Genomic DNA, 25898 nt, shown 5'->3' with positions numbered 1-25898 from the left:
GGGGGGGAATATGGGGCGGGCAGGCGGGGTCAGAGAAAGATAATACAGTCTCTCTCTCTCTCTCGCACCATTTACTTATAAAATGATAAGATCTACTCACTACAGAATCAAAAGAGCTAACTATAAATTAAACAAAATGGAACGAGAGGGGGCTGTTTCTGTTATGCTCCACTGGGCTGTGGATGAATGCCCATTATGCCTGTTGATGTGTTAAACTAATAAGAGTAGGAGGGATTAAAGAACCTGGAACTCAATTTCACACTTTTATGTAATCCGTTTTCAAAAGCACCCCACTTTTGCTTGGGGGAGGGAATTACTCTTAATTGTTGTACCTTTCGATAAACAAGGACAACTTTCCTTCTTTAAGCATGTAACAGGAGTGAAAGTGTTCCACCTCAAAGATTCAAACCTGAAAAGACTATTCCTGTTCTACCTTTTGATATCAGCTATGAGGTACTCCAGGCACAGCTGGCATCCTGGAAAGCTGTTGTCATTCGGGTGTAAGCAATACAGTGGTACCTCGGGTTACAAACACCTCTGGTTACAAACGCTTCAGGTTACAGACTCCGCTAACTCGGAAGCAGTACCTTGGATTAAGAACTTTGCCCCAGGATGAGAACAGAAATCATGTGGCAGCAGCGGGAGGCCCCATTAGCTAAAGTGGTACCTCAGGTTAAGAACGGTTTCAGGTTAAGAACGGACCTCTGGAAAGAATAAAGTTCGTAACCAGAGATACCACTGTACTGAGCTAAATTGGCCAATGATCTCATTAAGTATAAAGCAACTTATGTTCAACTGCTATTATTGTTTTAATGTCCAGTTACAACTAAGCACCTTAAATGGCTGGCCTTCTGTTCTTAGAATCAACATTTCATTTCTGCGGTATTCATTTGGTACCATTCAAGAAATCAACATGTACAAAAAGAACCATGGAAAGAAATATACTATAGGGTTCATACACAGAATAAGAACTGAATTGGCCAACACTTTGTTCTTTAAAAAAATAAAAAATAAACATCTAATGTAAACATTCAAGCCCTTACCTGACAGATAGGCGAACTTCTTCCTTAGCTCGTCCTCAATTTCTGCAGCACAGAGGGGAACAATATCTTGATGCATGATTTCATCTGAAACAGATCCCCCAACAAACAGTTCATTATAACTCCCATGTAGAAATGCTTGGCTCACACAATTTTTATTTACTGAAAACATTTATGTGCCACCATTTCATGACTGCACTCAACGTTAATTAAAAACATTTCATCGAACCACGATAAAAAACCCAAAGCCATGAACATTAAAACTCAAAACAACAATGCTCGTGGGAAATATAATGATTTATAAAATAAGCAAGATTCAGATTCTGAGGTTACATTTGGGAAATATTAGAACACGTTTTGGCAGCTCAGATGCATAAATTAAAGCATTATTCTCTTATAAAGTTCCCCAAATGCTTAGGCAATCAGCCTAATTAGAAGTGCATTTTAGTTAACAGAAAGAAACTTTTAAATGAGTAGAATGGCACTTTGGGTTCTTCCAAACACATTTTTTTCCCCTGGTACTGGAAGGTGAATTAATGCCTATATGGTTTTGCCACTGAACCTGTTATCTAACAGTTTGAGACACCTTTTCTTTTACCTCTGGCATTTACTGTTATCAACTGGGCTGTGTAGAAAAGATGGAATGTTGATGAAAAGCAAGTGAAAGTAGTTGATGTACAAATCAACTTAAGAAGCAGAACTGTGGTGTCACAAGTTCACCATGTGAGAAGCCTATGGACATCAGGGGAAGAACAATAAAAGAAAAGGAGGAAAGTCCATTTTTACAGGAGCTGGGTGCACAGGCAAAAAAAAAGCTTAAGCTGAATTTTGACTGACAGCTTCGTAATTGGGATAACCATATTTTCCCATCAATTCTCTGCATTTTTCACTAATGTGTATCTGTTTATGAGAAGACCACAGGAATACACATGTTACATGTGTGCAATCAGCAAACAAACAAGCAGGACTGCCTTCATGGGCCACATTTGGCCTAACACAAAAAAGAGCACGTGTCTTGCATGTGGGCAAGCAATGGGTAGAACAAGTAGGCATGTATCTACATGTATTGACCGTACATTCATATGTTAATAACCCAATGTGCTCCTCTCATCTGTAAGCCTTCAAATCTTACTTGACCCTCATCATATGTGAAAATTGGTACCAATGGAAAAGAACACCTATTAATCAGGTTTACTATCACACATACACACATCATATAAGCAGGATTTGAGTCTGCAGGCTTGGAATACCAAGAACAGTACAATTACTTCAAAGATAGGTTTAAAACCTCAAGAGCATAAAGCAGATCTAACTGATCATCTCATTTCCACCAAGCGTACTAACAGTGTACCATGGACAGCACCATCTTTCACATTTCCCACAAGGACACCATTTCCATAAAGGAAATTTTGTACCCTTGTCACATAGGACAAGTACATGGGCACCTTTCACCACATGGGCAACTGGCAATTCTTCCATCTATCAGGTCTGCCTGGGAATGTAAATGCAAATAAATAGAATAAAAAAGACTTGTACGCTCATCGCATTCGGAAGCAGTTGATGTTTAAAATGATGGCATTATACATGAAGGCATGTGTGGAGTGTCCCTCTGTTTTAGCAATTCTGAATATTTAGTAGTAGATGAATACATGAATTAATAAATAACTTGGAAATTGATAGCCAACCAGTTTGCTAGAGTACGGTATGATGAAACTGCTATAAACAGTTTAGTAAAGGACACAACTAATAGTATCCGTTGGTATTAACAGGGACACAGGCAATATTTGACAGGCAAATTACGAAGCACAGTAGAAGCCTTGATGTATTTGTTTTAACTAGGCCTGGTCGATATATCACTCAGGACTGGTATAATGAGCACACCGCGATGTCGGTTTCACTCAGCGGTGTATCGCTGGTGAAACTGCCACTGCACCCGAGTCCTTCTGCTAGAAGCGTCCATTGGAGGGTGTCAAGAGTTCTTTCCTCCAGCAGGTGTTGCTAGCAGAGGGACTCAGGAGCAGTGGCGGTTTCACCAGTGATACATCACTGAGTGAAACCACCATCCCACTCTGGCCTCATACGACGGAGAGGGAGATACAGCTTGTTCCTCCTTATGCATCTTTAAACTGATCGACTGAGGAGTATGCAGCTGCCCTTGCCTCAGTCGAGCTGTTAGAGGAGCCCCCAGCTTGGCGCTGGCTCCCGCAAGCCGGCGGTGCGGTGGGGGGCTCTGTGAAACTGCTTGGCTGAGGGGAGCGCAGTTGCCACAGCAAGCAAGGAGCCCCGAGGCTCCACCAGCTCATGAACAAGCGGTGAGAGCACCGTGGCTGTCTCAGGGAGTGTTACCTCCCCCCAGCTGAGTGGTACAAACAAGCTGCATTGTCCCAGCCTTCAAGCCTGGGTGAAACTGCCTCAGCTCTTGAGGTAAGAGCTGGGGCAATTTCACCCAATGCACCTTGTTTTTTTCAACATTGCGGTATATCGCTAAACCGTGATGTTTGGCTGGTGATACACCGCAATGCTGAAAAGCTGATATCGCCCAGACCTCGTTTTAACAAGTTAAAAAGAAGTGCCTCTCACATAGGCTTTGGGTCTTTTGATACATTTTGACCCATAGTATTCATGGATTTCCCCACTGCTGTTAATGTGGAAGTATTTCACTATTACTTGCAACATTTTGTTATTATGGTGATTATTATGACTGACAACCACTTTTTGAAAACTTAGAATGAGGGCAATTGCTCTTTCTTCTACACTTCAGCAGCAATTTTAAATTTAGAAATCCTTAATGATATAAATAGGTGCATTCAAAAGAAAACGCTTGAGCTATAGATGCTCTATTTTAAGTGCACAAAATACAAAATTGATTATGTCTGGGAAGTGAATTACTACTCACAAAACACAAGTGAATGTATTGTAGTCTACAACAGATATCTTCACTAAAAGAAGAAGACATTCCCTGTATTATGACTAATATAGACATTAATGTCATTCATCAGTTACAAGTGGGAGTTGAAACCCTGAAGCAAATCCTTAATTCTTCATCCCTTTGGGGTCTTTATCTTGCCCCCTACCAATAGCCTGTCCAGCTCCATCAGTAAGAAGATTGGAATTACAAAGAGATTAGACTGTGGGGCCCTTTATGCGGAAGATGACTGCACGCCACTGTTAACTAACTGAAGAAACAGCTGTCATTTCGGACCCCTTAGCTTAGAAGCTCACTTCAACAAGTTAACAGATTCAGTAAGAAACAGAAAATGATGACATTTAAAAACACACTCTGTATACCACATAAATTTTATTAGCCTCATAAGGAAATCCAGAGGAAAGGACAAGCAATATGAGCACTCCATGCTCCATTCCTCCTCCTTGCAATATATTACTTGTATCTTGGGTTAATCTGTAACCTGGAAAGATGATTTCACAGTTAAAGCACTACAGTAACTGAGATTTCCTCAGTATTTTCAGTAACCATTTCAAAACATTGTACCTGAAAACTAAAGACATGATTTCTGCAGGATAGTTAAGAACAGGCTTAAAAATCAATGGGCTTTATAAGTGTCTAATGTTGGTGACTTAAGTTGTGTACCTCAATTTTTTTAATACAGTATGGTAGAAAGGGTTTTCTCCTGAACGTACTTGCTAATGGAAGCATTTTTGTTAGTTTATGAAGTAGCTTAGGACAACACCCAACAAATCTGCCAGGTTACTAGCCTATGACTAAAAAGTTGACCAGGTATAGGTGGTTTGTTGCCATGCAGGTTAGCGGTCAGAGATCCTTCTGGATAGCAGAATGTCTATGCTCTCCTTCCTCTGGCTGGAGGCGATGTAATCAGTGTATCATGAAACGGAAGAAAAGACAATGTAAGCCTTGTAACTGAGATGGAAAAGGCTTGCTGTCTTTGAGAAACCAAAGCTGTGGCATTTGAGGGCTTCCCTAGAACCTACTGGGGAGACACGTTCTGTTGGGAGTTAATGTGGTGAGCCTTCCATCTCATATTTATGTGTTTAGAAATAAACCTTGTATCACAGCAATGTCATAAGCCTCCAATGACCTACATCGTAAGGGACCCAAACCAAAGTTTCTGTTGGAACCCCTCACTGCTCAAATATTGGGGTGTGTGTAACACTGGGATCAAGTGGTAAGGATAACTCTAACCCGAAATCACATCACATGCAAGGCAGGCAATAAGAAACTGGAAGTTACTACTGAATGCACCACTGCATATGATGCTACAAGCAACTGGGCAAAGCCTAGCCAGGTATGCTCACAATATAAAGTCTGCAGTAGCTGATCTTTACAAATTTCTCTCACTTGAAAGAGCACAACAAACGAGCATGTGGATAAGCTGTAGCAAGTATGTTCAGTGACCAGAGCTGACCCCATACCTCGGCTTTGAATGCATCTCACAACTCTGAGTACCTTTCACTTCAGGTTAATTTTTATGATGTAAAGCACTGAGTGAAACATGCGGGGGTGGGAAGGCTGCAGCCGAAAGAGAAACCAACCTCCACCTTTCAGCCCAAACACATGAGAAGTGAAATGGAAACACAAGCTCCTTTAACATTCCTTCTTCAAGATGCAGTCAGAGCAATGCTAATTTCGCTTTACTAACTGTAATAAACCAACAAGATCCTATATAGCTGCTAGCATGCTTCTTTGTTGTAAGTTAAACATCCAAACTGAGGGTCGATGAATAATACAAAATTAGCAATTGGAGATGATCTCTGAGGCGTTCTATATACAGGCAAAGCAATGCTGTGCCATTGCCCTGCACCACCCTACAGTTCCACTCCTGTCTACTTGAGTCACCATCAAGCTACTAAAAAAAAAAGACAGTGTCAGCACAGTTAAACTGGATTCAGATCTGAGTTGTTCAGTGGATGCAAATGAGGCAGTTGCTTAACAGCTTCGCCACATGCTAACAGATCCATCACCCCACATCCACAATGCAACATTTTCAACTCAGCAGATCTCGATCAAAATTTCCTGATCAAGTGCTGTTTCAACAAATGAACTTAGGCTGCAATGTCATGTACTCTTACATGTGAGTAAGCCTCAAAGAAGAAGAAGAGGAGGAGGAGGAGGAGGAGGAGGAGGAAGAGTTTGGACTTGATATCCCGCCTTTCACTCCCCTTAAGGAGTCTCAAAGCGGCTAACAAACTCCTTTCCCTTCCTCCCCCACAACAAACACTATGTGAGGTGAGTGAGGCTGAGAGACTTCAGAGAAGGGTGACTAGCCCAAGGTCACCCAGCAGCTGCATGTGGAGGAGCAGAGACGCGAACCCAGTTCCCCAGACTACGAGTAAACCACTCTTAACCACTACACCACACATTGCTCCCAATGCAGCAGAGACTCATTTCTGAGTAAACATGCATGTGACTGGACTGTTAGCACATATAATATTAAGGTCCATATAGTTCAGGAACTGCAAGAGGTCTCTTTCTGCCAACTTCAGCTGTCTCTTTCAAAGCTACCTACCACCCAGGGTATTGAATTTCAAGACTGTGGTGTGCCCTCTCCACACCAAGAGCTGCAGGACCCTAGAAGTAGGAAACGAAATGTGAGGGAAGAATAAGACCCTGAAATGGGTCTTAGTGGGACCGTAGTACAGAACCTTCATTGACATAATGTGTGCATGGTTTTGCTAGAACTGTATACACTACAAATTAATCAGGACATTTAACCAGTGCTTTTTTATTTAAAAAATGTTTAGGGGTACTCTCACTTTCCTACTCGTATTGAAATATTGCCCCTCAATGAGGCCAAATATAGATTCACAAAATGTTTAGGGGTATGCATACCCCTGCGTCCCCCCAGAAAAAAGCACTGCATTTAACTATTGGTTCCAGTTGAATTTACCCCCAACTAGCTATCTTCCATCAGCTCTGATTGATTTGCACAAAAGCAGTTGGATAAAAGACATTAACTTAAGGTTATGCTCCCCTTGCCATCCAGTACAATACTTATTAAATTGAGGTCCCAGTGAAGCAAAATACCTACTGAACCAAAGTCTTTTTGATACTGAACAACAGAGTAACCTGTCCGCAATGAGGAAACTATGCCCCTGGTATGACTGTTTTCCAACTGGTCCTCCTGATGTAGGATCTAACAAAATGTATGAGAGTTTTCTGAAGTGCCTAACTGAATATGCTGCCTTCAGAAGTACCCGAAGGTCTTTTAAAGAGAATTCCACTCCAAATTCGTAAAAGTCCACGTGGAGATAGGAATGCTGAAACATTGGTTCAGGTTTACTATTTTTCTCCCTGTATAGCAATCAATGTAAAGAGTTAATCCAGGAAGTACAGCTGATTCTTATGTGACGTTTCTTCTTGCAGATCACTATAAAAAGTAATGCCCTCTATTTTAATTTTTTTGGGTCAGAATTGGCTGAAATTCGTAGGCAAGGTCGCTTATTCTGAGGGCATATATCCTGTCAGCTTTCAGAAGAAAAGTTGCAGTGATTTTCATGCAAGAGCAGCCATTGCAGTTCTATGATGGGCAGAAAAAGGAATCCTTTAACTTCACCTTATGTTGTCTGGGCAATTGGACTGAAAAGTAGAAGCATGAGAGAGAAACCTGACCAGCTAGAGACAAACAGATGCCCAGGATTTAGGTCTAGGGACCTTTAAAGTTGATTTTGGGAGGATCTACATAGGATTTGGGGGGGGGGGTCCTGGTCAATTATAAGCTAGAATTGTTAGTTGCAAAAAACCCTCTCCCAATTCAACTCTGACACCTTTCTTAAGTTTAGACACATACGTTCCACTTGCAAAGTTGCTCCCTCTCCTAAAGAACCCAGGATGGAGAGCACTGATAAAATTAATCCCTCCGATAACCCAGCTAGACCCATCAGTCACAATGGTGCTCTTTCTCTGTGCCCTGGTGTTTTCTCTTCCTCCCCAATATCATTCCATCTTGGCCTTTTGGCTTTATAGTAAGCTTAGACACATTACTTTCACTTTCAACAGATGCCTGTCTGCAAGATTATTTTGATATCTGCACCACTGAGGTGTCGCAAAGTGTTTAAGGGATTTCTGCTTCAGCTTGTGCCACCTTACAAAGATCCCACTTTGACAAGTCCTAAATACCTCCAATGTATCCCACTTCACACCAGGATTTGCCTAAATCCAATATCCATCCCTACTTCACAGTTCCATTCAAGCCAATCAATCACACCAAGGATTGGGAACCTGCCAGCCAATATTATTCACAACAGTTCTTATTATCCCTGCCCATTGGCCATGCTGGATAGGGTTCATAGAAATTGGGAGACCACCACCATTTGGATGGCCAAAGGTTCCCCACCCCTTAATTGCACCTTACTTGCATAAAACTAGTCTCTTCTTCCACATGACATGGAATAAATGAATTACCACCAGGAAGCAATTTCAGAGATGAGTAAGAGCATGTCCACATTTTATTTGCATGTGTGTAGTGACCGGACTGCTCAGTATTATAGGCAGCCAAACCTAATCTCAGAACTTACCTCAGACTGCATACTTCTTTGCACACTGATGTCCCAATACCTCTAGCAGCAGCAGCAGCAGCAGGTGGTCAAAGCTTATCTCCATGCCCCAAGTACCTGCTGATGAACTGCAGGCTGATGGGCAAAAAAGGCCAACACTTTTGTTTCTAGGCCAGGAGCTACCATTGCTTAATATCAGACAAGTTGGACTATCCAGAAAATACAAGGATTCTTACTACTACCCTAAGTTAAACTATATTTAAAACAATTCATACAACACTATCTGGCAGCTAGCATAGAAGTACATTTTCCCCAAATAGAATTCGCTTAAACAAAATGGTTTTAATAATAGTATCAAGCAAAACATTTCATGCACAATGGCCGAAAATGCAGTGGGGGACGACTTGAATTTTCTAGTTGTTATCATTCCGTTTCCTTAAATGCTTTTTAACCTCAGCCTTGCATTCCTTCTTGTCTCCAGCAGTACACCAAAGCCACAAAAAGCCTAGCACAATTCTCCTGAATGCACAGTGATGCTGCAGGCACGCCCAGAGCCTTTGATAAAACTTACTTTAAATGGCAAACCTCACATCTCCTAATACACGCCAACACTTAAAACTCAAGATTAAAGAAGTATCATTTCAGAGACCGAAGTGGTAGAATACAAATCACCAACCTGACATGTCACTGCTGTTCATCCCGTATTCCTCTATAGCAGTCATGCATACCAAACAGAACACAAGACAGGCAACGTGAACTGAATCAGCAGCATTTGGTTTCTCTCTCTCCCCCTCCCCTTCCCCAATTTCCACAAAAACAAGCTTTCAGTTTCACAGTGGACTGTAGCTTCACTATTTACAGCAAAGACTGCCTCCAATGCATCATTCATACCCTATCAGAATAAAGCGAGATTACTGTGGAAAGCTCTGAATGAAAAGAAACTGTAAGAAAAGATACGGTAGCGAAGCTTTGCTACTGAAAATTTTGGAAGAAGATGTAGTAGCGGAATCCCCTCCTTTGCCCGAGCCTTCTCACAAAGGTAATAAAATGCCTTGGAGGGAGGGTGACAGTCAAACAGCACATCGCAAGATACAAGGAACAGTTTCTAAAGGAGCTACCGGTAGGTACAACAAGGAAGCATTCGTGATCCTTTAGTAAATATATTCTACAAACATTCTGTGTGGTAAAGCTCACAATGAACACGTACGTGGCACTGACGTAACAATAGGCACTCTGGAAATGAAAAATACAAATGGGTGAATTGCGCAGCGGACCGGAAGATCCCTAACAGGTCCTTAATAAAACATTCAAGAACTACTAGATTGCACCAGTCGTTTCAGTTCAGCGAAGTCACTGGAAGTGGAAACAAGAAAGGGAAGGGAAGAAAACATGAAAGGGAGACGCACCTGTTCTTTTCTTCAGAAGATACCACAGTTCTGCAATATCCTTGTACAGCAAGGAGATCAGGCTTAAGGTCATATTGCCACAAATCAATTTTGTGAAGAGTTGCTCAGTAGATGGTGACCTCTGTCTTTAAAGTGCCGTTCAATATACAAGGAAAGCTCAAAACTTCACCTTTCACAGTAAAAGCCAAGCTGAATGGGACACAATACCTTTCTTCAAGTTACATGCAAAGCCAGTGTGTCTTTCAACAGGATCAGAGGTCCACAAAAGGGTTAGCGAAAGACTGGAAACTTCTCGTTTTCATTTTATGGTACAGAGAACTCACATGCAGCACACTAAGTTTATTTACCCAGAAAGTAAAAGACAATAACTGAGCAAATTCAGTTAAAAACAAACCATGTTTTTAAAAGAAATTAATTTCTAAACTCTCCTGGAGTGGCATGTCAAAAGCCTCCCTTAAGGAACCCTACTTTAGCAAATGGTAACCTATCAAGTAAAGCCATCTCTTTTTAGCCTGAAAGGAACAACACTGGTCAGCTGACAGCTGCTTCTCTCAAAGAGCTCTCTAATGAGACAATTCCTTGAAATGGAATGGGAAATTTCACATTTGGTTTTTTTTGGGGGGAAATCCCTATTCTCACTTTTTTTTTTCTGGAAAGGTGCAGAAAAAGACAATTCAATCTTTAATTGAAATCTTCACCAATATGTGTGCATTCCTGAGCTTGATAAAACTTTTCTTCAGCTAGAATAATAAAACTTATTTAAAATGCATGTACTCCAGAACATGTTTTATATGCCCAAGGCAATTCTCTTGAGAATTTTGCATGTGGTTTAAAAAAACCCTTAAATGAATGTAGATTTGTTTCTTATTTTTTTAAATGACATCTACATTTCTTAGAATCATAGAATTGTAAAGTCGGGAGGGACCACGAGGAATATCTAGTCCAACCCGCTGCATTGCAGGAATCTTTCACCCAATATGGGGCTCAAACCCAATGCTGAGATTAAGAGTCTTGAGCTCTACCAGCAGAGCTATCCCTGTGCTAGGTTTTTTGTCTTTTCTCAAAGTAACAGATATCCACACATCTGTTTAAAAAAAATGCACTTGCTATACACTTTCAGAGACTGTACACAATAGGGCAGAATAGTCAATCCATAAAGCTTATGTTATACATGCAGATCAGTAATATTACAACAGGCAATGTGAAATTAGAATGCCAGATGAAGACCTGAGAGACCACGGTTCAAATCGCCATTCAGCCATAAAGCTCACTGGGTAACCTTGGGTCAGTCACTGCCTCTCAGCTTGACCTACCTCACAGGGCTGTTGTAGGGATTAAATGAGGAAGAGGAGAAGCATGTACACCACCTTGACTTCCTTGGAGAAAAAGGTGGGATGTAAATAAAACAGAACAAAATAAAATAAAATAAATTGTAGTGATATGTGTAAAAGGACTTTTTTAAAAGATGCCCAAGGTTTATACAGTTCAAGTATGCCTATGAACTTTCACCCATTAAACGTTAAGCAAAGTCTTACTTCACTTGATCCTTTTAGGTAATTGCTGCAGGGCAGATTACCTGTTAATTAGTGACCTCAAGATTACTTACTAGCAATCTCAAATTCTGTAATACAGATAAACAGGACAGTAAATGAAAGTGACAGAAGCAACTGTTAAATGACTCAAAGAATATAACAGACTGTTTCCCCTCTGCTATTGGAGAAGACTTCTGCCTTTCCAAAGTCACCAGAAGGTCAAGAAATGAAAACATGGTGGATAACTCATGGATTTATAATTACAACTATTCAAACAGTGACAGTAAGGTTTCTTCTTCACTGTACATTTATATCTGGAAAAGCATTCCATTATGTGTACAAATTTGTAAGAATCACATTAAGTATAAATTCTACCTAGTTATATTCATGAACAACTTACCCAACAAAGCTACTTTTAATGCCATGAGGAATTTGCTTGGATAATATAAATTTGATGACAAAAAAGCACAAAAAGAAGTGCAGGGAATGAGTGAGCTTCCCATTTCTGATGCTTAATTTTCTATAACTGGAGGAGAGGGCATCAGTGACAGCAGAAGGGAGACAGATGATGTTTCAGGCAGCCCACCTGAAACATAGTGGGGGAGAGATAAGACCACAGAATGCACACCTGACAGTTCAGCTGGCAATCCATTGTTATCATATTATGGTTGTCTTTATTCTTACTGTTGTAGAAGGGCTTGTCTAAAGACTTCACGAAACCAACAGGAAACCTTCTCATTATGTTCTATGCTTCACTTAGAAACTTAATAGAGATGAACAGATGAAACATCTTGCCAAAGGCTATATAACTCACCTGTGGCTAAGAAGAAGGGAGCCCAGAATTGTACGATTTGTGGTAGACAATGTATCTGGTTTTTCAACCAGCAAATGTTTAAAGTTCTTTAAATTCTGCACAGAAGGCAGTCCGCCTGCCATCCACAGTACCTCCTATGACAAATCCCTGAGATCTTGCTTAGAAGTCCTGCCTGACAAGCTGAAAGTTTGCAAAAGCCCAGTCCTTACTGGAACATGGTGCCTGCACACCTCCCGTCAAGAGATACTGTCCTCATGAGACTCATTCCCATGTGGCATTGCTCACTTGCAATTTCTCTAATTCTTCTGTAAAAGTGAAGCCTCTTTGCAAGCAGCCGAGTCCCTCTTAATTACTGGTCAACCAACATACTGTACTTTTCCGTCTATAAGACCCTAATTTTGGGGACTCAATATTAAGGAAATGGGGAGGAGATTGTCCAGAATGGGAGGAACGCCAGAAAAACCTCACCCAGATTCCAAATGCTTGAGATCGAACGCAAGACAGAAGCATCCTATCTTATTTCTGATCAACACCAGCAGCCGCCCATCACACGCCCAATTGCCGCAGCAGGGCCCAATCACCAACAGCCATTGTCACAGCAGCGACCAATCGCCAGCGGACATTGCTGCAGCAGCCTATCAGCCACAATAACACCAGTGACAATCTACTACTCAAGACAGAAATCATTTCCACCGTCCCCCTCTCCACTACCTATGTATAAGACGACCCCAATTTCTAAGCGTTGTTTCAAGGTAAAAAAACATCATCTTATAGACGGAAAAGTATGGTACATGCAACCCACTATTTGGGGTCGTGTCCAATGTCCACTGACACTATGGCTCGTCCATGGGTTGTACACTTGGCAAGAAGAGAAAGAAAGGACTCTCCTTCCTTAGAGGTTATTAAGCACACTGTTGAACCCCCACAAACCATTAATATAGTTTGTGTAAGTTAAGAGAAAATCAGGCACTGGGTTTCTTTAAAAGAATATGTAAATGATGTGTATGGTTGATTTTAGGCCATTTTATTTTCTCTCTCTCATTTGTACTTCTGCTGTGCTATGATAGATGTGGCTACACTGCCATGTGTGCTTCCTCCCTCTTGAAGCATTGTAGCATTTACTCAGTGTCAAATAAGGCTAGAAATCCAATGCTGTGGGATTTACTCAAATACCCAGGTGGTTAGCCTAACTGCTTAAGACACATATTTGACCTTACTATAAAACAGCAAACAGAAGCATCAATATAACTTTCCAGTGGGATTTGTTTTTTAATGTTGTAAACATTTGTAAAGTCGATTCCGATTCAAAACAATGCAAATTTCCTGGATTCTTTTCTAGGACATCAGGGTGGAAATTTAGCTTGTGGTTCTGATTTGGCCCACTAAGTCCTGATGTACATGGGTGGCGTGACGTATGGCAAAGAGGGGTTGAAATTAATCTGCACTCACTTCAGCATTTATGCCACGGATCAAATTGTCCAGGCCGCTCCCCAATGAAACAACTGGGCGAGGCAGGGAGGGACTGATTTGTATTACAATGGTACCTCGGGTTACATACGCTTCAGGTTACATACACTTCAGGTTACAGACTCCGCTAACCCAGAAATAGTACCTCGGGTTAAGAACTTTGCTTCAGGATGAGAACAGAAATCGCGCAGCGGCGGCACGGCAGTAGCGGGAGGCCCCATTAGCTAAAGTGGTGCTTCAGGTTAAGAATAGTTTCAGATTAAGAACGGACCTCCGGAACGAATTAAGTACTTAACCCGAGGTACCACTGTACACCCAACATAATGCATGAGAAGAGGCTGCTGGATCAGGCCAGTGGTCCATTTAGTCCAGCAGGCATTCAGGATCTGAGTTCAACAGCACTGTTCCCTCCTCCAGTTTCCACCAACTGGTTTTCAGAAGGATTGCTGCCTCTGATTAAGGTGGTAAGACTGCACAGAAAGGGGACAGGGAATCAATGGCTCTCCAGTTGTTGTTGGCATTCACAGTTCCCAGCCAGCCTAGCTAACGATCTGGGATGATGCAAGTTGTAATTCAACAACAAATCCAACCATGGCTGGGAAAAGTTGTCCCAAGAATGAAGCCAAGCTACCTCCTGCTCTTCACCATGGAACAGGCATGGAACAAGACACTTCAGTGTACATTAACCCCCCCCCCAAATAAACCCCACAAACTTTCACTTAAACATTGTTATGGGAGCTCCAGAAAAATGCTATGATGCACTCCTTACAGAATTGGGGTGGGGTTTGTTTTACACCAAATTATGAATGGGAAACATGGCCCCTAAATCAGCTGTTGCCAGCTACATTGTGTAAAGGATATAAACTCTGGTACTTAAACCCACTAAATAAAGACTGAGTATGTAAAGCTATAATCTGCAAGTAATTAAATCTATATGTTAACTATGCGCTTGAAAAATATAAGCTTACAAAACATCTCACCAGTCATAAAATAAGCATAGCAGCATGGCAGTATACTTGTCTACTCTGTTAACCCAAAAGGAAGCATAATCTTACCTCTAATATTCTGTTTCGATCCCAAACTTTAGAACAATGGCTATTCTTTTTTTACTTTTGACTTTCCTAAGGTGCTTCCTGTTCTAGTCCTGCATGCAAGTAATGGGTGTGCAGGAACAAGAGCCACCCCTTTCCACACTGTTGTTTACACTGCTGCTTCTTTATGTACTTTCATGCTGACTACGGGTGGGGTAACACAAACATTAAAAGAAAATGCAACAGGAAATGATCTTGTTTAGAAAAGGCATTTAGCTTTAGTCTCCTACATGTCATATTCCATTGTTGTCATTTTAGAATAGTACGCCCTACGTAGCCATAAGTAGTACACCAGTCTTCAGCCATTCAAAATCCTTTGCAGCATCAAATATTCAAGGCATACAATACAGAGGCAGAGGAATTCCTAGCCCATTATGCACCCAAATCTTTTCATTTATGATTATTTGCCTTGTTAGGTTTGCAGCTTCTACTAGGAGTCCATTTCCATTCCTTCTCTGGTTTGTCTCTTACTTTTCACTGTGAAAAGTCCTGAAACCCATCAGTGATTTGTTTTTTTATATCCCCAGTGCTCTTTGGGGTCCATTTTAACTCCAGTCTTCTGATGGGTTTTCCAGTCTTGGGTAAGGCATGGAACCAACATTATTCCTTTCTTCCCTCCATGCCATTTTGCCATTTGCACCCATATCTTAACTGCATTCCTTTCTTTCTTCCCTTCCATGGCTTTGCTTGGTACAGTCTGGGGGATGGAATCAGTGACAGAGCACACTTTGCATGTAGAATGTCTCAGGCTCAATCAATACCTTGGCTTAACATCTCCTTTCTTTCTTTTTTAAAGACAAAGGTAGACTGTAATGTGACACCCCTGACCTAGAACTGAAAGAGCTGCTGCCAGAAAGAACAGACAATATGGACTAATAATCCTACCCAGTTTCCAATACAGTGGTACCTCTGGATGTGAACAGGATCTGTTCTGGAGCCCTGTTCGCATCCTGAAGCGAACGCAACCCGTGTGCGCAATTCGCCGCTTCCGCGCATGACGTAATTTTGACTGTCTGCGCATGCATGAACGGTGAAAACCAGAAGTAACATGCTCTGTTACTTCCGGGTCACCGTGGAGCGCAACCCGAAAATACTTAACCTGAAGCTACTTCAACCCGAGGTATGACTGTATTCCTATACGGTGGTACCTCGGGTTACAGACGCTTCAGGTTATAGACTCTGCTAACCCAGAAATAGTACCTTGGGTTAAGAACTTTGCTTCAGGATGAGAACAGAAATCGTGGTCCGGTGGAACAGTGGCAGCGGGAGGCCCCATTAGCTAAAGTGGTGCTTCAGGTTAAGAACGGACCTCTGGAACAAATTAAGTACTTAACCCGAGGTACCACTGTACGTAGCTGTGCTACTTGAAAGAGATTCAAGGACCAATTAATTTTGTTCCCCTTACTCCTGTGATCAATATGTGGTGCAGGGATAGCAAACATGCTGTCCTTAAAATGTTGTGGTCTTATTACCCCTGACAATTACATCATGCTGGCAGGGGCTGATGGTGGTTGTAGTCCATAACATCTGGAAGGCACCATGTTGGCTGCCACTGATGTAGCATTGTGCAGTCTGGTGCTCTCTAGGCTCAAGAACAGCTACACAAGCAAAAAGACATAGCAGCTTGCAGTCTTCTCCCAGCCGCACCCTATACTGCAATATTGCAGCAGTAACTTCCAACCTTGCGAGAAAGGGACATTGCAGTTCTATTTAGCAGCACCACCCTATGCAGTAGGTGGTAAAGGTATAGTCAAAATAGGGTTGGGTGTTCCTGAGCACTGAAAAAAATAGAGACAGTAGTTGAAAGCAGCATGGAAGTTTCAAAGTTTATAGATTTGTTTACTAAATACAAATAAAATAACATGCTCAATTACATCACTCTCTAAGTAAGGGGTGGGGAACCTGTGGCTCACCAGGTGTTGCTCGACTACATCATTCACCACTGGACATGGTGACTGAGGACGATGGGAATTGCAGAACAACAATATCTCAATGGGCAGAAGTTATAGCACCCCTGCTCTAGGGCATCAGAAAATTTCCTGGGACAGACTGAAAATTTCCTAGAAAACCAACATCATAGCACACTACATTAAATTGTTTTAAGCAAGCTGGTACAGAGGCAAGTTGCAGAAACACACATGAAAGTGCATACACACAAGAGCAAATTTGACTTGTGCATCTTCCTACAAGATAAATAGAAACTGCTCCTTTGCAGAGGAGTGAAAAGAAGCAATACCAAGTCAGTGGCCTACCTACAGTACTTTTTCAATGCCTTTGTAATGGGAAAAGCAGCTCTTAGTCAGATGACAACTGAAATGGCCTGCTGTGTTGGGGAGGGATCATAGCACATGCTTCAGATATAGAAAGTCTCAAATGCAACAGGCTGCATCTCCATTTAAAAGGTGATGTGTAATACCTCTGAAACCCTCACTACATTGTATAGGAGGGGCTAAATGGACTCTAGTTTGACCTGGGCAAGGGCAGATTTGTGGTATTATGCCTCTTTGGAGAACAAAGAAAAATTTCCACATTTCTGTATGAAGATGAAGCAGCATAGTTCTTACCCTAATTTGTAGTACAGAATCTGATCTCAACTCATTATTGAGGTGTGTTTGGCTCTTATCTAGCACCCAGCAAAGCAATTATGGCATTATTAAGTTTATGGACTAAGCCTGTGGTACTCCCTTGCAAACTATATTTCAAAGAATGAAAACATTATTTCTATTTAATAAAGAACCAAACTGCAAAGTGAAGGGGTTTAGATGGATTTATACTCCCCAAACAGATACTTGACGGGCACAATTGTTCCTTGAATCACACAAAAATGCTATCTCAAATGAAGGTTTGCGCCAACATGGCCTGTGGTGACTGGAACCCCTTAAAAATAGTCACCTGTAACCTCTGGTTTTGTACTCTGGTAAAATTAATGAAGCCTCTGTAAATTATTAGAAGAGTGGGATTGGCAGAAAATGGCATGGTAAAAATTCACCTCAGCAAATGCCAGAAGCTACAAGTATCTGCCCTGTTACCTGCCATATAAGCGAGTCTAAGTGATATAAACACTTCAGTCCTCACATTCCACTACAAAATCAAATTTCTTTTACTTACCTTGAGCCATAGAAACTAGCCAGGAGCTGCAACTCAAAAAAACACTATAGCTTTCCATTTCTTTAACTGAAATCGCAATACAATGCATCTTCACCCAATCTAACAAGGAGCGAAATATTTCCTCTTCCAACAGATCATGCTTATTTGATCTGGCTTTACTTTTTGTGTGTGGAATGACCTTTGTTCCTTTTATTATCAGAAGTTGGACAAAGTTACTATGCAATTCCATCACCACCAGCCATCGTTGCTGTCTGCTGTTTTCTCTTTAGTTATAAAATTGTCTACAGTCACCCAGGATGTTTACATAAAGCAGAGGTACCTAACAACTGGGTTACTACAAACCAGGCCTTTAAAACTTCAGGACAGGCTTCAGATCTGAAATAGTACAAGATACTGATATTTTTGGCTTTACCTAATCTAGAAAATGTATGAACCACTTAAATAGCTCTCCAGGCGGTACACAAACAAATTTGCAGATAAAATACAGCTACAAACTACAAAACAATTTTAAAAACAGATATACATAGAACTAACATCACTGAAACAAAGATTTAAAGAATCAGTAACACTTTAAAACAAATATACGTAACTAAAGTATGTGTCTGGGTAGATTTGCCAGCACAAAAACCTTTTCAGCAGGCACCTAAAAAAATATCACAAGGGCTTCTGCCTAATGTCAATACATTGCAGCTCAGTGATCTTGTGTAAACTCTAACACAGACAGGAAAATATGTTTTCAATAGAAACACATTTGTCCTAGGGGAGCACTTGGTGTCAATGTGAATAGAGTTATCAAATGTAATTTGCCGAGTTTGCAAAGGGTGAGGCAGGTTACCTGGTGGCAAACCATATTTATTACTCAGGAAATACGTGAGTGTCTTTCTGAACCTTTGGAAAAATATAATGACAATATGTAAATTAATTGCTTTTATTGAACTGTAATTATGCAGCAACGACTGTTTTTTTTTTCATGATGGAGGAAGATGTATAAAATGCTAGAACTGAAAGAACTATCATTAAAATATATTGCAAGAAAAAAAATCCCTTCCTTTTCCAACCTGCAGGCGTTGAGTGTGGTTATGTAGCCAAAACAATGTTAAACATGCATAAGAGTTCAACAGGGGTGGGGGTAGCCCACCCACCAATGACTCATACTCCTGATTCCCACCTTTCATTTTTTGATAGAAAGGAAGTTTCTAGCATTTGTAGAATCTGAAATATGAGACAAAATGTGCAAGCACTATATTCTCCATTTTTTTGGTAAGAAATTACAGAATGACACACACAAAAACTAGTATGAAATTAATCACATGCACCTTCAAGATTACTTGGCTGTGTTTTATTATGCCCTTAGCCAAAACCATAGGCAAATTTGTTGAGTAGATATTTTATTATTCCAAGGTACCTGCTGTCCAGCCATGTGAGAATCAGATTTAAACACACTCAGGGACTAATAATACACATTTGCAAGAGACAGGTGAAATAAGGCCATTATCTTGAAAGCAACAAAAGGAGTCTACTGAATTGGATACCTTACACAACCTCATGAAACAGCCTCTGAACCTCAGGCCTACTCTAAAACAGAGGTTAAAAGGAGCAGCTGTTAATCTCTATTCAATACTTGAGACTGAGGTTGACTTAATTCACTCCTGAGCAAGATCAACAGGTGCTTCTCAAAAGCCTATTATAAAATTAATAGTGAGGGGGTGGGGATGATCCTGACTGATTAAAAAAAAAGAATAATTCTGATTTTCACGGTCTAAAATTACTGCTAAACATATGAGGCAGTGCCTATTAAAATAGGGCTTCGTCTTTCATAGCAGAATGTGATTTCATTAGTGGTGCAGAAAGTCAAATTCATTAAAACAAATCCTAGGTTGGAAATTTGTCCAAGGTCTATTTGCAGCCACCATACCCTTGTCAGCTGACAAAACCAGGCCAATATGTATGTGTGTATTTCCTCCCCACACCCCCAAGCAGGTCACTCAGCAAAGACAGTTCAAATATTTTGAACAAAACCCTACCCAGATTGTAGTCCTAGATGTAAATCACGGTCACTTGTGAACCCAGTTTTGTAAACAAGATTGCAACTCAGAACTGGAAGCAAATGATGGATTTTTATCTCTGCCATTCAGCCTCTGAATTAAATGCTCCTGGTGGCTTTGTCTCTACACCAATTATTGTAAGCCTTTAAGGCAATTAAGTACTAAACACAAGTTAAGGTGTATTTGGCCGGACACTTACTTACACACACCTCAGATATGAAACCTAAAAAGCACTCCTGTTATATTGCAGGACACGTACAATATCTGACATTTGTGGAAAGGTTGGGTGGGGTTAATTGCATGTACTTTTTTCCAGACTGTGAAATGTACATTGTCACAAACAATTACTTTCTAAACAAGAATTATTTATACAACGCATAGTTTACATGCTACATAAAGGGTGACATTCATTGCTCATAATACCGTGACTAAAAGTATAGGTGGAATATTTTGATATCCATTGAGGCCCATTGAAATGCCATTTCAATCACTAGGATTAAAAGGTTAGAAAAAAACCTGACCCGATACCTACAAACTCTAAAATATATATTATACTGAACACTCACTTGTTTAAAAACTACATATTTTTTATTTGTCAGCATCACTTGGGACCATTAAATAAGGTTGTGCTATTACAAGTGCACTAAAACTGAGGAAGGTGTTGCCGTATTTTGAGAGCTTCTTAAAAGAAAAGAAAAGAATAATGTAGTAAAAGTGAAGTGTCTGGCACATACAAGAATTGGCACGTGAGTCAGACACTGATACTCTGGAACATTGGTTAAAAGATTACAAATGATTATTCTGAAATCAAATCTTACCAGAATAGGCGTGGCGTGGGTAATTTCGCCCATGCCTCTTTGTCAGAGACCGCTGTACTGCTGAAGAAACACTGTGAAAGACATGGTTCACTCTGCGCAGAATTCGGAAAGGATTTTCTTGTCCTTCTCTTGCATATCCACGTTGCGACATTGTGCTATTGCCACATGAAACTTTAAAAAAAATGCTTCATACAAAGAGAACCCACAATATCTTTTTCTTGTAGCCTTTAATGTTCACTCCAGCTCTACTTAAAACGGTAGCATTTTTAAAAAGTTGTTCAGGACTTCAGCATTTGGAGACGAAGGGTAACTCTTTGTATTTCACTTCTCATTAATAAACGAAGCAATAAAACACTTGGCGGATTTAACTGTAGGTAATTCACTCCAATTTTGATCGCAGTGACAATTTCTTGATGCACCTAAATTACACTGTATACTGCTAAATATATTTTACAAAATGTAACTAATATATTGATGCACGGAACACATTCACTGCCTCTCCTCTTCAGTAGCTGTTACATAAAGCCAGAAATCTACATGAGAAATAATACTGTACAAATAATACTGTACAGAGTAGCTGTTCTGTTCTTGGATCCAGGTGTGTTTTCAGTCAGAACCCATCATTTTTAGAAAAGGTCATAACCAGTTTTATAGTCCATCTCTTTGCCACATAGCTCTCCCATAATATTAGAGAGTTTTCCTTCATTTCCAAATCGCCTCTACCATTATTTACATATTTGCAACCTCCTTCTTAATGCCCAGGGGTATTCCACAATTACCAAGCAACGTCTTAGGCTTCCACTGTAGAAGGGCACATGGAGTTTCTCTTCATACATTCATGTCAGCAGCCAGCCAGGCAGAAATCTATTGCTTAAATTGCTAAACTTTCAGCTCCCACATCTGCCCCATCAGGTTTATCTCTTCCCCTCTCCTTGAAGTTTGCACTGTTCCGCTGCTTTCAACAGGACAGAATAAAATAGCAAGGCTAAGTAGGATGCTATAAACAAATTATGCACCTTTCCTGTAACAGGTCCTCTTTTTAACTACTGCTGGAGCCCCAAGAAACTGAAGATATGCTGCAGCTGAGCTCTTCAAAGTCAGAATGGCTTTTTCCTCAAAGCGTTCAAAAGGGAAAAAGCTAAGAGGACACTTCCCAAGGAAATTCAAATAACACACAAATTTCAGTGGGAAGGAAGGGAGGGAGACCACTGCTGTCTTAAACCATACCAGGAAGTTCTGCATTGTCTCTTCATCTTATTTAATACAGAAGAGAGAGAGGGGGGCGGGAAACTGATTATGTTGCTTTACTTGGCAAGAACCCCTTTCTATGAGAGACACTTGGCTAATTTAACTGTGGGTGTGTTCAGATAACTCGTATTTTCCCACAACAGCACACTGATCCTTGCAACTACTGTGCAGTGTGATTTTCAGAAAAGTATGTGCAGGTCCAACAACACACTGGACTCAGGAGCAAATACTAACAATTTGAGAAACACAATCTTCACGCTTTGTAATATGTATGAAACTTTTTCATCACAGTTAGTAACACGAAAACCACAATGCACGAAGCAACTCAGCTGTTTCTTTGTGGCTTTCAGAGTCCAAGGTATTTTTTGGATCGTATGATCCATACACAATCAAAGGCAACTAAATGAAGCTCTTTGGAATGTAATGACACTCTTCATCAGAGAATATTAAGAGTGTTCCTCAACACAAGACTTATCGCAGAAAGTAGCTAAAAGCAGGTTTTTTTTAAAAAAAGTCACTTTGTTCCTACTGTTGTTCTTAAATATCTATCATGAAGAGAGGCCCAGCTTGAAAAAACTTCCAATATTCCAAAACGAATCTTTAAAATGGTTTCTGTACTCACTAACTGAACTTGGTTGCCAGACTCTTCTACCTCTCCCCCACCCCACTTTAAAAACAAAGATTATGGTATAACGAAATGTAAAGTTAGATAAATATAACATATAAACAGAATTTACTCACAATAGCAAATCACTGTGATTGGCCTGTTATTGTCTAAATTAAAGCAAAATAATAAACCAACAAACAAACCTTGCACATCTGGTTAGTAGTATCTTACTGAATTACAAAACAACAAGTTGACACAAATAATTCAAGTAAGGATCAAGGTTTAGTTCCGGTTATTAACATGAGATGCATTGTGGCCGAGATATACCGTATTTTTCGCCCTATTGGACACACTTTTTCCCCTCCAAAAATGAAGGGGAAATGTGTGTGCGTCCTATGGGGCGAATGCAGGCTTTCGCTGAAGCCTGGAAAGCGAGAGGGGTCGGTGCGCACCGACCCCTCTCGCTCTCCAGGCTTCAGGAGAGCCGCAGCGCCAGCCCCACAAGGTCGGGGGACAGCGGGGTCTCCCAATGTGGTTTGGAGGCTGACGGCGGACAGACGCGTGCTTCTCCCCGCCGCCAGCCCCGCAAGCTCCGGGGACAGCGGGGAGGCGCAGCGCGTCTTCCCGCTGTCCCCGGACCTGGTCTGCAGGCGGGTGGCGGGGAGAAGAGCGTTTCTCTCCGCTGCCGGCCCCACAAGCACCTGGGGGGGAAATAATTTTTTCCTTTATTCCCCCCCCCAAAAAACCTGGTGCATCCTATGGGCCGGTGCGTCCTATGGGGCGAAAAATATGGTAACTTATTTTTCAGTTTCATGATCCCTATGTACAACATGTTTTTCCTGGCTAGAAAAGTACAGATGGCTCTACAAACTGTGCATAGGATCACTCAGTGTTGGAAACACAAAGAAGCAAGTAGTTCAGGACCTACTTATCACAACATATTTGCGATACAGTTAAACACATATATGGAACCCTTGCAAACTGATGTGTTGCTGGTTGCAAAACCTTGCAGGTAAGTGTACTTTCCATGTCAGTAGCAACTTCCTATTAGGTACCAGGTTCAGATTCAGTTCTTGGCATTTCCAGGTAAAGCTGGCGAAGAGCTCTGCCTGAAACTCTGACAACCTGTTGCTGATTAGACCATGGTGTGGATGGGCCAATAGTGTTGTATAAGGCAGATTTCTACATTCATTCACACTAGGGGTATGTACACAATGCCATTTACTCTGGCTTCAGTTCACTTTGACTGCTGGTGTTTGGAGTGGAGTACACAAAACGCTAGCCACAATCCATACATATCGTGTAGCTGCTTAAGAAATACTCCTGTTAGATGTGCTTCCCCCTCCAACCAGCTTCCAGCCTATTAGAGGATGGAAGCTGCAGTTAAGCTGAGGTGTGTACATTTCAGGCAGCTGGTTTGAGCATGTGCAGATGATGGCACATGCAGTGGGGACAGATTCAGTGAACTGGAGCTTGGCATGGGAAAACAAATCAGGTAATGGGCATCAGGTGAAGACATCCCCAACCAGTCTCTGCTGTGTGCAGCAATGTAAGAAAGCAACCCAAAATACAATAGGCAGGGGCGGTGTGTGTGTGTGTGTGTGTGTGTGTGTGTGTGTGTAACCTAGGCCTGCCGGTGATTCCTGAACACAGGCAGGAGCAGGGAGAACTTTTCTTTTTTTAAATCTCTATGGTACAAACATGGTTAGCTTAAAAACACAGATAATCAAAATGGAAGATTACAGAATACTTTAGTTTCCACAGGAAGATGACCTACTGGAATGCTTTGGAAAAAAGCATAACATTAAACTATAGTGATGATGCAAATTGGCCGTACATTTCATTTCATGTACTCAAGAGTTCTGAGGTGCAAAGAAATTTGTCGCAACAATGATTGTGCCTGCTCAGAAATCTGAAGGAAACAGATGGTGTGACAACATCAAGGGGGAAAAAATAAATATTTTTCTGGCTGCTGATTCCTACTGTTCAAAAATATATCCACTCAGGATTTCTTTTTCAGTCTCTGCCCAACCACCACCAAGCCAATTAGCAGCTTGAAAGACAGCAGTATCCTACCGTGTTAATTGGAAATGCAAAGCAAACTGCACCTGATCTTATCTGTCCCCTGTGCAAAGGGGAGAGTTGGTTTAAGACTTAAACCAACAGGGATAGTGAAGGACCAAGCTACAGTGGGGGAAAGCCTTTTTTTTTACCTTTTCAATAAAAGTCTCAAATCCATTTAAAATGCACTTTTCATGTTCTTTTGAGAATATAATTGGTTTTTTTAAAAATGAAATAAAAATAAGCTTGAACAAGAGTGGTTCATTTCATGAGTCTAAAGCTCTCTGCAGCCTGTTCTCCTAATTCTCTGAATTGGCCTGTATATAAAATGCCACTTGGAAGGCTAGTTCTTCAGACAATTGATTTTCACATGGAACGATCTGTGCATATTGATTTTCTTTTATATACTCAATAACAGGCATCTCCTTCAATTTAAAATTACCATGCTACATACAAGCAGGCCTTTTTTTCTGAAGATGCAAATGATATACAGTGGTACCTCGGGTTACATACACTTCACGTTACAGACTCCGCTAACCCAGAAATAGTGCTTCAGGTTAAGAACTTTGCTTCAGGATGAGAACAGAAATTGTGCTCTGGCGGCGCGGCAGCAGCAGGAGGCCCCATTAGCTAAAGTGGTGCTTCAGGTTAAATACAGTTTCAGTTTAAGTACAGACCTCCGGAACAAATTAAGTACTTAACCCAAGGTACCACTGTATATTTGATCTGAGAAATCCCAGTTTTTTCTAGCAAAAATTTCAAGGCAAAATTGGCATGCCTGGTTCAGCTCTAGCTGACTTAATTTAATCAAATATGCTTTTTGTTCTAAGTAAAAATTAGTTTAGTCATCTATGATTAGTCCTAAACTGAAGACTTGCATGAAAAGTAAATCACTCATGCCACTTCAGTAGACAAGCATAAGAAGGATCAGTGTAGAAGTGCTAGCTAGCAATGTTTCACTTTCAGGCCTTCAAAGCCATTTCTTCAATGTAAACCATAGAAAACTAACCTATGTTATGTTAAAGAGTGTGAAATTTAAACAAGTGTCTGTTCCGTAAGAGATTTTATAGAACCGTTAGTTCAATACTACAAAGCAACAGAATTGAAAACTCTTTTTAAATGTTATATCCACCATTTTGAAGACTACTACACACCTTCCAGAACATTTGCTATTGTGAAAACTCATTTTCC

General features: G+C 40.9%; 1 protein-coding gene across 11 annotated transcripts in view; it reads right to left on the bottom strand.

The window, feature by feature from the left end:
• MCF2L (MCF.2 cell line derived transforming sequence like) overlaps positions 1–25898 on the bottom strand; it is a 111660-nt gene that overhangs the window by 53808 nt on the left and 31954 nt on the right. For 8 of the 11 annotated variants that reach the window (XM_081908149.1, XM_081908154.1, XM_081908156.1 and 5 more), the window contains one exon: positions 1044–1127. In XM_081908149.1, coding sequence (XP_081764275.1) covers positions 1044–1127 — 84 coding nt within the window. Of the gene's footprint in view, positions 1–1043; positions 1128–9186; positions 9256–20791; positions 21905–25898 lie in introns of those variants that run through there. The other 3 variants (XM_081908152.1, XM_081908150.1, XM_081908148.1) reach the window with 3 other exon arrangements.

This window comes from Podarcis melisellensis (assembly GCF_964234715.1).
Source record: "Podarcis melisellensis genome assembly, chromosome: 4".
Classification (NCBI taxonomy): domain Eukaryota; kingdom Metazoa; phylum Chordata; class Lepidosauria; order Squamata; family Lacertidae; genus Podarcis; species Podarcis melisellensis.
Note: the sequence above shows the minus strand (reverse complement) of the source record. Positions and strands in the feature narration are given on the sequence as shown.